Below are 12,380 nucleotides of genomic sequence, written 5' to 3'. Positions count from 1 at the left end.
CTATTGCCCCCCTCCCCACCTGTTGCACCCCCCTCCCCCTCCTAACCTGTAGAATCTGTATAGAACTGTCCTGGCCATGCAGGAAGACATCCATGTTAGAACGACGCATCAAGGCCGACTTGGCAAACTCGATAAACAGCCCGTAGGTGGCGACGGCGTTCAGCGTGTCGGCCATGATGTTGGAGTATGCTGCAGACAGGCCATTCTGGGCTAACGTGTAGTAATTAGCTGCCGAGACATCCTTTAGAACCTCTTGGATCACAACACTAGGGGAAAGTACATGATTGTGTATCAGGAAAAACACAAGGCAGTTCAGTAAAGATTAATACACATCAAGGAACCAGTATCAACATCTTTATATCTACCAAGAAGCAAGCATAAATTCAACAAAAATGACGCATAAAACTACAGACATTCATGTAGTGATAAATTTCAGACAAACATTTTACCAGAGTTCACAAAACTTCAACAATATACATGTATGATTATGTACATTGTAGATAGTGAGAGGTATGTGGTTGCATGATGAGCTTATTCTTGATCAATTTTTACAAGTCAGACAGAAAATGTTATCAATTTAATAATTGCCTGTATTGTAACATAAATAGACAAACAAACCAATAAAAAAATTTCAAAATAACAATATGTTATTTTACAACAAATGCAAAAAGAAAAAGAGGGGTTCACCTGGATGGATGGTTGGTGTCCAGCAGGTCCTGTATTCTGGCCCGGATGAAAGTGGACACTTCCCTGGGCTCCTGGGTGGACAGGGACAGCAGGACATTCCGTACGTCCCAGGGGGAGGGGTTGACCATCAGGAGTAGGCTGGCCGCGGCCGTGCGGACTGTGTTCTCGTAAGTCTTCCTGTTCTGGTGGAAGATTCGGCTCAAGGACTTCCTCACCTAAACAGGGAAAAATCAGGGGTAAAAATTATTAACATGAATTGTCCTCGTTCCACCAACAAGGCCTTTGGCCTGTAAGAAGAAATAGATATACATGTATGAAGGTCCTACAGCATTGATATGTCAAGGAAGGTTAGACATTCAGGTAATCTAGGTATAAAAAAAAACAGGCAACAGGACACGATTTTGGAAATGGTCAGACGTTTCAGGTAGCAATCACTACCTTTCGTCAGTGGCACTGGTGGGATCTCAAGATCAACAGGTTTATAATCATTAACTTATTTTATTAATTGATGTATAAATTGAGTGAAGACAAATTTTTGAGGTGAAAGAAGAATCTCACCCCGTTACTGTCCAGCAGTGCTGAGTCAAACCTGCCGAGGGCCTTCAGTGCTGCCATGGACACAGCGTTGGACTGTGCCCCCTCCGCATGTGTTAGCAGGACAGGGATGGTGTCGGGGAGGCGAGCGTTACCCAGAGCACGGAGAAACATCAGCTGGCCGTCCTCGTATTCCGCAGACTCCAGTCCCTCCAAGAATGCCGTCTTCACCTGTTCTACAATCTGAGGAACAAAGAGGTTTTTTTGTAACACATCGTAAAAACTTGCTCAAGCGAAATATGCCAGCCATGTGGCCACAACGACACTGTATTTTCTCAGTCTTCATTTTTCCATATAGATGTAAGCCAACCACTTGACCACGACCAGCACTATGTGGGCCCGCACAGGCCCAATTTCTGCCTATGATCACCACGTTATTTTCAAGAGCTGTCACAGAAAATGTTTTTTGATGATAACTCGCAAAGAAAAGTTGATGGAATCGGCCAGTTTGTCATTGATTTTGACAATAGACAGTCTTTGCACAATTTTTTCTGTTTTGTCTTGTTCTGGCACTACAACATGTAGCCTCTACATACATTTAGTTCACCTAGCAGAAGAAGGATTGACGAGATCACATTGCATGATATGAATGGAACAAATTTAGTATTAAACACCATCCAGACAAGTAAATTATTTTCCCTCCTTACCGGCTGTTCACATTGCAGTGGGTCCAGACAGTATGTGTGCACCAGAGCTCCTAGAGTCAGAGCCATAGCTTCATAGATCTTCTCACTACCAATCTCCCCTGCAAGTTTCTCCTGAAAAAGGTGAATCAGAAGTAGTCTCTTGTTTAATACCAGATACATTGTTAATGCCTCACTGGTGAGTCTATTGAAGAAGACCAAAGCGATATGGTTGAAAGCTCTACATGTATAGGTAAAAAGCTTGTGTTGGTACAAAATGTACATGCACAAAAAATTTAACTTTAAACATCTCTCACCAGTAGCATTGACAGTGTTTTGTCTGTCGGGTGGGTGGCGAACCCCAGGATGAAGAGAAAGCGGTCAGGCAGGTCAGTGTCCTCCTCCACACTGAAGTCCAGGAACTCCAGAAGAGCCTCCATAGCCGAGTCTGTCTGTGTGGCCGTGGCAATGTCAATCAGCTGGGGCCTGGAAGAGAGTTGACATGGTGGTCTTATGGTTAGGGTTGTTGACTTAGTATCTGAAGGTTCTGGGTTCAAATCCCTGGCTAGCACCGGTACCATAATTCACTGCAGCAAAGCATTAGCAAAAGTTCACGGTCTGAGAAAAAAGGAGGTGTTCACGGAACTATATGTTTACGGTGGAGGCAATTGTGTGTAGAAGAAAGAAAGTTGGCAAAATTATTTGTTGGTGGTAATGATATTAAGTTCTGAACAGAAGCAACTGCAAAAACTGCAAACATAAAAAGTACCATGAAAAAAATCAGGGATTGCAGTATTGGGCTCATAAGTAGCTAGCTAATCAGATATGGACATCCTCTTGACTGGGACATAAAGTTGGAGGTCCTCTGTCATTGTTTTTATCGACATACACTGTGTACAATTCAGTTTGTATCTGTTACTACATGCAATATGTTTGCTTTTGATGCAGTCTTGATTGAGACCTACAGAACTTACACAATGTCTCCATTTTCCTCATCTGTCAGAACATTCAAGATGGTTTCCTTCCCAGCATGCCTCAGTCTTTTCAACACCTCCAGGAAAGCATTGGATGACCTGAGGTGGGCCAGCGCTTCTGTGCTCAGGTCGTCACGGTAACGGGCAACAACCTCTGCTGGCTGAAAATGTAGTGTTATGTTCATGTTTACTGACAAGTATCTGACAAGTATTTCTCACCAGATGAAAAACATTATTCCTTTATTGAATAAAGTGACTCTCAATTACTCAGTCAACATTTTGGTGCTACATGTATAACAAAATATGACCATCTGTCATCACCTACCTTAGGGCATATCTGACTGGTTCACATTGTACAGCACCGTGTCGCTGTAATAGATGCATTTCCAAACACAAATTTGCCCTGATGAAGATGACAGACAGTCACCAAAACATTGGCTGAATAAACCTCTTGGTAGAGTCTCTATATTCAGTGTCTTAAACTGATGAAACTATTCACGGATGATTCCTTTTTCTAATTTGAATATACCTGGTCCCATGCCTTTACTTCTGTCATAATGTATTTATTTCAATGAAAGACATCAGTAGAGCTTCACAATTAGTGGAAAAGAAATCCAGTTGGATGTAACTGTTCTGTGAAAAATAATTCAATACGGACTTACCGACTCACAGTCCTCTGTACATTGCTGTATAATTTCCTCGGTTGTCAGGGAAACCTTCAGAAACTTCTCTCCTGCTGCTGCTGCTGTCACTGCTTCCTCCACACCTGCTCCCTGTACAGTAGCACCCCCTGCCTCTTGCTTCTCTAACTGCAGCTGTTGCCTATTCATAGAGGAGCCACAAAAGATGATACCACATGAACAGACAAATGAAGTCACAGGAACAAGTTTGAAGTACAAATGTATTCAATCAAACTGTAGCTTGCCCTCAAATCTCTTCAACTCCATTATCTCTCCAACATCGTATTTTGCCATAAAGTAAGTTGGTATGTTATTTTTTAAATAGAGTGACTGACCCAGAAAAGATTATTGTTGCAAGTTCCTTTCTGAGATTCACCCTGGTCACATGATTCTCCTCGCTGACAGCTGATTGGATGATGGGTTGGTCACCTGACAGCTCGTACACAACACTTGATGCTGAGTTCACATCAACTCCGACCACCTGAGTTTCACACAGTTCAAAATGACACACTAGTTACAACTCATACCTTCACAACATCCATGCAATTTTCATGCCATAACTAGAAATTTCTTTCAAATTGACAAATAAACAATGGCAGGCCTTCTTCTTGGATTTCTCTTGATTATGTTTCTTTCTGGACATATATTTTCACTACAGTAAGTAGCTAAAGTTTATACATTCTTGCTGATTATAAGAATCATACAAAGAGCTGCTTGGTGGATGGTTGCAGCTCTCAGAGCACTTATTCCAGTTCCTCGTGCTATTTTTCTGTTTATATCTACACTCCTTACCTTGTTATAGTTGGTAAACCCTGCTGACAGTAGGCAGTCTCTAGTCTTCAGGACTTTAGACTTGCTGACATCATACAGGGCTATGCACTGTCCTGATACGTCAGTCTGTACAACAACATCAAGACAAGTCAATATTGGTGCATAATATACAAGCAGAGAGTATGCAATGCATTGGATCCATATGTGCTGACATACATCATTCTACAATGTATTTACATGTAACGTTATGTATAAAAATTGTTTGCCTGTGTACAAATATTCCATCCAATTTTACTGAAGAAAACAATGCTTCTGGAAATGCGTTAAATGACGTTTCAGACTTCAGAGGGTTTGACATTCAAATTTTATAGCTTTGATCGATGTACTGCGATTGATTAATAAAAAAAGGCTAGGATCTGTTGGGAAACACAACATTTTTTTACTACAGGTAAAACAACTTGATCGTACCAAAGGGCATTGTCCATTCTTACCTCCTGTCTCTCCCCAGCAGCTGTCTGCACCTGGAACAGGCTGACTACACCCTTCTTCAGGTTAATAGCTTGAGTGGTGTCCTTTTCTGCTGCATACACAGCCTCAACCTGCAGAAGTACACATCAATTATCAAATGTAGGTGCACTATTAAAAGTTTTGTGTGCACTTGAATCTACATTAATAACTTGATAGTTATCTCATTTCCACCTCAGAGTGAGGTGAGGAAAGTCGTGAAAAGTTCCTTTACCAAGGGCACAATGCTGGGGTATGTCAAGGGATCGAACCTGGGACCACTTGGTTCTGAGCCAAACATTCTGACCATTATGCCATGATGTGACGTGATGCCACTCTTGTATTACCTGGCCAGCCCTCCAGTGGAACAGGACAGAATGGGTCTGTAGATCAGCTGTGGAAACCTTCTGGAACACGGCGGCTTTCCTCTCCCCTATATGGGACAACTGCACATCCTTCAGCTGTAGGGACGTATAAAGACACAGTTAGCAGGAAAGTTAGGCTATCATGGACATCTGTCTGTGTTGGTAGTATAATCATAGTCTATGATTACTACCGACACAGATTCATAGTACAATGCTGAACTTTATTCCAACACAAATTCCAGCTTTACCTGTACTCTAACCAGCTGGTCCTCTCCACTCTTCCACACCACAGTAACATCCACCCCAGCTGACAACTGGAAGCCGACATCAGGCTTGTCTGTGTCTGGTTCATTCAGCCGGAGTCTGGTCTGGTAGTTGTAATGGTAGGTGTGGCCAAGCTCATAACCAGGGAGACCGGCTTCCCCTGTTTCAAACAACCAGGTGGGACAGTTAGTAATACCACAACAATTTTAATCAATTGGTTTGCAGATTTGCAAGATTCATTTTTTTTCTGATTTGCAAAACAAAGAAAGATGTTCAGGTTCTAAATCAACTCAAGGGTGGGTGTAACAGGTCATTCGGTGAACAAGTCATTCTGACATCATTAATATCTATAGGATGTTCCCTAGCACTATATCCTGCTATTTGTATCAGAGGCTGTGATAAAATCTGGTAAGAATATGTATAACAGATATACATGTAAACAGGATTCTATGTCACACCACTTACGTGTTCAAGAAAATGCACTGCTGAAGCTAGCCAGAAAATGACCAAGAGATTAGTGTACTTAAGTTATGCTAAAAATTAAAGGCTGGCTGCATCTGGGCTAATGTCTGAATCTTTATGCTAGCATTCGTTACTCTTATCTCCAAGCAGATTTCCTTTTTGCATTTATTCATTTTTCCCCACAGTCTGTGCCACTGGTACAATTCTGCTTTGAGATTAGCATGATTACAATTCCCTGTGTACTTGGAAAATATTACTACAGAGATTGCTTTAAGGAAACATGCTACCCTATATCTGCATGATTATTAAGGTGTAACAAAAGGAACAAACTTTAAAACTAGAAAGGCCGACATTTGCTTGGGAGCAAATACAGCATATTTCAGTCCATCTCCCTCCCACGCAATAGTGGACTATTCCAAAACTTACCCCAGTGCAAAACTGGCAAAGGTTCTCAAATAAATGAATTAAATAGTAGCTACATGTATATGAGAACAAAGATGCAACAACAAGTACTTTGAATCTCGAAAGCTTTACTAATCTTATTACAGGTATGCAAAAACTAACAATCAAGAGATTTGATACATTTTGAAGGTCTTAGGCACATAAAATTGAATGTGTGTGTCATTACGCACCACTTAGGTGCAATGTGACCTCAGGTAACCCGCACGTGTTCCATGGATGGAACCGGCCATTCTTTAGATAGAACATGGAACGGGTACAGCACTTTTGGCCCTTTTTTTGCTGAAAATAGCCATTAAAGTCCCCCAAATGAGTCATTTGGAAGTGGTGTATGCCAAATATGTGACTGCTATTCTGTAGACACATGTTCAAGGTACCCTTATACCGAATTTCAAATCATTTGGTTGTAAAACCAGGGCTCAGGATCCAAAAATCCATTTTTTGGCAAAAAATGCCCCAAAAAACCTTCATAAAAATTTTTCAAAGGCATGTATCAAAAAAATGAAAAAAACGCCTGGGGGTATTGGCTCACTCTACGTCCATGCCAAATTTCAAGTCATTTGGCTGAATGATGGTGGAGTTGAATCCCTTTGACTGTTTGGCAGGAGGAGAAGAAGAAACATGAGAGAACACAATATATTTCATCCATACCATGGTATGGACTGAAATATAACAATTTAGTTTAACAGTTTCAGGTGATCATAATACAATTCCTTAGATTTGTCGACCTATATTTTGTGCACAGCAGTCAACTCATGATCAAAAACTATACTGCAACTACACAGTGGTGAAATGTAGCATATAGCCTGATGATGTTGCCATTGAGAATGTGTTACTAGTATTCTGTAGCATGTGTTACTAGGATCCTAACCTCGCTGTCCATACATGTATTGTAAATAAAGTATGCGTGGAATGTGTCCACGTGGTCTGGACTCTGGTCACTACCTGGACATCTGTGATTGGACGATGCTGTGATATCAGAATTGGAGAATAAACCATTCATACAGACTGATACAGTCAATATCATTGAGCCATTTTTAAAGTAGGGTAAGTTGGAAGGTTTAGCATAACTAGTACCATTGATAGACTTCATTACTTCTTTTTGGGATGGGATCCTAAATCATCGCAGCATAATTCATTTTTTTTCTTATTAAAAGTAGTATGTTAACCATCAGAATGCCAGGATCCCCATCTTTGGTCAATGCTCAAATTATTAATCTCTTTTGAATTTCAGAAAGTATGAATGATGCATTTGAGTCAAATACATTATTCATACATTACTTTCACAACAGAGAAATAACCTGGAATATGTATGTCTTGGTCTTTATGCCCAGCATTATAAAGCATATGGGGCTACATTGAAAGCAAGTAATTTGACACCTGTACTAGTAGTGAGTCAAGGACAAAAAAATCAAAATAGTACACCAATATATAAAGTCACAAAACAACAAGCCTCAAACATATAAAATACAATGTACGTGTTAATTGAAAATCACAATGATATACAGCAAATTGTTTGGAGTCCTTGGAGATCGCTGAAAAACAAAATCATGTTTGTAATGAAAAGACAAAACAATTTAGAGATGTGAAAACAACTCACCCAGCACTAAATAGCACAGCAGCAAGAGAAATCTCGACCACATGTTGTTATAAGGCTGTTCTTTTGATCTGTGTGGAAGATGAGAAGGGGTAAAGGTAGGTGGTTCTGTTCCCGTTCGACAGTCCGATCAAAGATTGAAGTCCAAAGGTCGGTACACGTTGGAAATGGTGACTCAACCCTGTTGTGAGGACGTGTTTACTCAAATCATGATGCAACCCAAAGTACAAGGATCTATAAACAAGGCCAGTGGTAGTATAAAGCACACTATTGAAGGGTTAAAAAATATCAAAGAAGTACAAAATGGGTAAAAAGGAAGAAAGTAACCAACCAAAGCCAACAGAAAGAAGCAAGGACCAAATGAACGACTGAGATTCAGCAAAATAACAAGATACAATCAGCTGACTCGTAGAAAACAGCTGGTAACCACGTGACCTTTACTCAAGACCACAAAGGTGGAAGACCAAAACATATTCTGTATATTTACTTGTAGAATCACAAATGAATTGAAAGAATGTTGGATAAATCGGTTATTTGATAATAGAAAAAGTATTAAAATTTGTGGTTTTTGATTTAGTGAATTTCTGTATTTGTTTTTAGTGATGCTGATAAACTCATTCCTACCGTTTTTTTAGAGGTAGGTGGTCTTGTTTCAAGATGGCGGCGCCCATAGAGAGATTCATCGGCGTACGGCGTTAGTACGGATTTTAGTAATTTCTTCGCGATTATCTTGTATTGTGCAATGTGCGTGACATCGCCAACATTGTGTTGATTACTGTAAAGTTACCAGTCCTGTTGTACGTTCTAGGATGGTCGCGTTTGGTTCATAAATTTTACATCGGTGACTGATGCCCCCCTCCCCACGCCTTACCAAAAACAATCCCAAGATATTATTGACTGGTTGGACAAATTAACCTCGTGAGAAATTCTTTAAAAAAACCTTTGAGTGAGGGTCGAAGCGTCGGGGCGGAACTGTCCAAGGGCCGAAGTTGCCAGATACCCTTTTATGGCACCTTTATTTGCATATTTGTTTTGTAAAGAGAAATACTAGTAATGACAGCAGTAGCTGAAGAAACGATGAGTTTGACAACTGACCAGGACCAAACGTTGGAAAATACAGACACAAATCCTGAAGCAGACAAACTGAACATAAATGCACCAGGAAGGCCCAATGACAAGAAATGCAATGATGTAGATAAAGACTTGGACTGCAATAACATCATCAGTGATGTCAGCATGATTGACAAGTGCTCATCAGGACAGGGAGAAGGGGGAGGAGCCAAGGATGTGGACAACTCATTAGAACATGTTGAAGGGGGAGGAGCCAAGGATGTGGACAACTCATTAGAACATGTTGAAGGGGGAGGAGCCAAGGATTTGGACCCAGAACAAGCCTATGCAGAGGGGAAAATCTCCAAGAAACAGCTCAAGAGACTGAGGAGAGAAGAGGCATGGAGGAAGAAAAAGGAATTCCTAAAGTTAGTCCCTTACAATAATGCCTCAAATCAAAATACATTTCTGTTTCCTGTGAGGTTCATGATACTTAAAGTATAATTAGTAACGTTAGCTGTTATCATATGGAAGGAGGAGTTTGCATATGTTAGTGTGATAGTAGGCACTATGAAATTAGCCAATCAGTGAGGAACAGCAGTAGAATCTGCAATCTACAGGGAGCAATAACTACAACTTAAAGTACGAGTGACACATACCTGGAATCCGAGGTCTTGCTCTGACTTACAGGGCAATCGTATCTTCCAAGCTCAACTCTGCTAACAATAGTTCCTCACTGATTGGCTACTGTCACTAGCCAATCAGGACCAACCTATCACTAAGAAATGTAAACCCCTCCTTCCATGTGGTACAGCTACTAATTATGCATACAAAGGTCCTGACCATTACCGTGTTGTACATGCATGGTACTCATTTTCTGCAGAACAAAGCGGAAAGAGCAGCGTCGTCTGGAGGCACAGAAGCGGAGAGAGAAGGGAGAGCCCAACAAGAAACGTCTCCGCCTGGAGTTTGAGAAACGCCTGGAGACCAGTGATGTCACCATCGCTGTGGACCTCAGCTTTGACGACCTGATGATGGAACAGGTGGGGGAGTTGTTAAAGACTTTATTTTAAGACTTAACACTTTTGTTTTTGTTTTGAGGCTTGTACTGTAATTCACTTCAGCAGATCTAGCCCTCTGCTTTAAGCCAAGTGCTTCTTATTCTGCACTCCAGGACATCAAGAAGCTGATGAAGCAGATAGAGCGGTGCTACGCGGTGAACAAACGAGCACCGGTGCCTGTCCAGATGCACCTGTCCAGTGTGGGGGGGAGGTGTAGACACAGGATGGAGACAGCCATCGCAGGCTGGAAGGGGTGGAAGGTAACATTACATGGTCTTTTCACCTATGCCTTGACAGGGTTCCAAACATTTTTATTCCCAGGTTGCCCAATGATGTACAAAATGATTATCATATAATCGTAGTACTAGTAAACTGGTGGATGTACCAACTACTAAGTATCTAATACAAGCTCAAAAGAGAACAAGAAATAGTCATGCTTTCAAGTACCAGAGTGATCAATCAAGTATTGAGGTGTTTAAAAACTCATTTTTCCCTAGAACTATCACAAGTAGTGCAGTGTAATACAGCCAGCTGCTGCGCCGTGTGCAGCACATCCTAGAGGAAAGTGTGAGAACTGCAACACTACAGATTCCATGCTGCCTATTACAGGTGGGGATGCAAAAAGAGCTGTACACAGAAGTGTTTGAGAGAGAAAGAATCGTCTACCTCACCTCAGACTCACCCAACACCCTCAGCACCCTGGAGGCAGGGAAGGTCTACATCATCGGGGGGTTAGTGGACCACAACTCACATAAGGTTTGTTTAGCACAGGCATTGTGCTGATTACTTGATCATCCCTTGTGTTGAATGAGTATCATGTTATAACATTACTGTGATGTGTGTGATATATTTTGCTGTTATAACTAGCTGCAGGTCCAAGGGAAAAATTGGTGTCCCTAGCAGGCTTTACACTAATATGCCAAAAAACAGTTACTCAAGCAACTGGATATGATTTTGAAAAACAGTTGCTTGAGTAACTGTTTTTTGGCATATCTTATTACCTGGATGTCTAACCTTCATCGACGTAGCTTTACACTAATATTACAGTAGTTGCAGTTATTTGTTTTGTTTTGTTTATTTGTTTGGTTTCTTTGTTTATTTGTTTGGTTTGTTTGTTTGTTTGGTTGCTTGTTTGCTATACAGAATATCTGGTTGACTTATGGATGAATTGTGATATGTACATTTGTACATTTACATTGTACACTGGTAGGCACAGGATTAGATTCACCTCAAATATCATCCCACTTCTGAAGACTTATGTTTCTAACCTCAGTTTTTGTTATGTTCAGGGCCTTTGCTACCAAAGGGCCTGTGAGGCGGGTGTTTCCCATGCACAGCTTCCCATTGCACAGTTTGTCAAGATACAGTCACGAAAAGTACTGGCTGTCAACCATGGTGAGTGTAGTTCCTTGTCTTGCTGTTAGGAGGCACTGTTGCTTCAGTCAGTTCAGTCTAATGTAAAGGTTTGACACCTGTTTATGTAGAGTTGACTACATCCCAAGTGCAAATATTGGATGACAAAAATCTTGTGTGATGCCACTCACTAGCTGCTAGTAATGTACATATCTTTGTGTTTATACTTTTGATCCCATAATGCATATGGTGAACAGGTATCCCACAATGCTCTTTTGTTCCCATGATCCTCCCCCAGTGTTTGAGATCATGCTGGCGTATTTGGAGCTGCAGGATTGGCAGGAGGCCTTCCTCCGGGTCATACCACCGCGTAAGGGGGTGGAGGCCATCACCGCAGACCAGCCTGAAGATAACATTACAGAAACAGAAGGTGCAGAAGGTCAACAAACCCCAAACAAAAATGGCCCAGCCATTGCAGAGGGTAACTCAGAAGTATTAGATAAAGACTCATAGAAAACTTGATTTTACAGGAGATACATGTATGATTACATCTAACAAGAAAGTGGAGAAAGTGACCAAATCTCAGTTCAAAGTGACCCAGCTTTTGGAGAGGGCACTGTGATTCAACAAGTATTAGTATTACTATAGAGACCCATAAGAAGGAACTAGTAGCTCGGAGGACCTGTAGTATAACTGTACCTTCATATTGGTATCTATGTGCAAATATTTTGTATCAATAGAACTTCAAATCCTTTTTTGGACTGGAAAAAGGGGGTACTAATGATAGTACAACAAAATTACTCGAAATGGTAATACAGTGTACTTTCAGGGTAGTAATTGTGGATACACCAAGGCAACTTACAAAGTGACAGACGCACTTTGGAGCTCAACATACATAATACATTATAAAATTATATACTAGTACATTTATGCTTT

At 40.9% G+C, this 12,380-nt stretch overlaps 2 protein-coding genes across 6 annotated transcripts in view; one reads left to right on the top strand and one right to left on the bottom strand.

Annotated features, from left to right (window-relative positions):
* The window catches only part of LOC109466669 (microsomal triglyceride transfer protein large subunit-like), a 10,997-nt gene extending 2,577 nt beyond the window's left edge, over nucleotides 1–8,420 (bottom strand). Inside the window, exons 1-14 of one of the 3 annotated variants that reach the window (XM_019764403.1) lie at nucleotides 8,312–8,420; nucleotides 7,984–8,051; nucleotides 5,447–5,622; nucleotides 5,181–5,294; nucleotides 4,821–4,928; nucleotides 4,351–4,455; nucleotides 3,894–4,039; nucleotides 3,541–3,700; nucleotides 2,879–3,039; nucleotides 2,222–2,390; nucleotides 1,929–2,039; nucleotides 1,246–1,464; nucleotides 688–902; nucleotides 47–266 (exon numbers count right to left, since the gene is read on the bottom strand). In XM_019764403.1, coding sequence (XP_019619962.1) covers nucleotides 47–266; nucleotides 688–902; nucleotides 1,246–1,464; nucleotides 1,929–2,039; nucleotides 2,222–2,390; nucleotides 2,879–3,039; nucleotides 3,541–3,700; nucleotides 3,894–4,039; nucleotides 4,351–4,455; nucleotides 4,821–4,928; nucleotides 5,181–5,294; nucleotides 5,447–5,622; nucleotides 7,984–8,026 — 1,947 coding nt within the window. In that variant the 5' untranslated portion in view covers nucleotides 8,027–8,051; nucleotides 8,312–8,420. Of the gene's footprint in view, nucleotides 1–46; nucleotides 267–687; nucleotides 903–1,245; nucleotides 1,465–1,928; nucleotides 2,040–2,221; nucleotides 2,391–2,878; nucleotides 3,040–3,540; nucleotides 3,701–3,893; nucleotides 4,040–4,350; nucleotides 4,456–4,820; nucleotides 4,929–5,180; nucleotides 5,295–5,446; nucleotides 5,623–7,983; nucleotides 8,162–8,307 lie in introns of all 3 variants that reach the window. The other 2 variants (XM_019764404.1, XM_019764406.1) reach the window with 2 other exon arrangements.
* Nucleotides 8,421–8,620: 200 nt separating this feature from the next.
* On the top strand, nucleotides 8,621–12,358 carry LOC109466693 (tRNA methyltransferase 10 homolog A-like). 3 transcript variants are annotated; one of them, XM_019764443.1, is made up of 8 exons: nucleotides 8,637–8,674; nucleotides 9,044–9,313; nucleotides 9,359–9,458; nucleotides 9,914–10,073; nucleotides 10,205–10,351; nucleotides 10,701–10,847; nucleotides 11,381–11,486; nucleotides 11,743–12,358. In XM_019764443.1, exons 1-8 carry the CDS (start codon nucleotides 8,638–8,640, stop codon nucleotides 11,955–11,957), a joined length of 1,182 nt encoding a protein of 393 aa, XP_019620002.1. In that variant the 5' UTR covers nucleotide 8,637; the 3' UTR covers nucleotides 11,958–12,358. The 3 variants fall into 3 exon arrangements, with proteins under 3 accessions (XP_019620001.1, XP_019620002.1, XP_019620000.1); XM_019764441.1 differs by having other exon boundaries at nucleotides 8,638–8,674; nucleotides 9,044–9,458; XM_019764442.1 differs by having other exon boundaries at nucleotides 8,621–9,458.
* Nucleotides 12,359–12,380: the final 22 nt, after the last annotated feature.

This window comes from Branchiostoma belcheri, unplaced genomic scaffold, assembly GCF_001625305.1.
Source record: "Branchiostoma belcheri isolate BF01 breed outbred unplaced genomic scaffold, Haploidv18h27 scaffold17, whole genome shotgun sequence".
Lineage (NCBI taxonomy): Eukaryota > Metazoa > Chordata > Leptocardii > Amphioxiformes > Branchiostomatidae > Branchiostoma > Branchiostoma belcheri.
The sequence above is the reverse complement of the archived record's forward strand: the minus strand, read 5'-3'. Positions and strand labels throughout refer to the sequence as shown.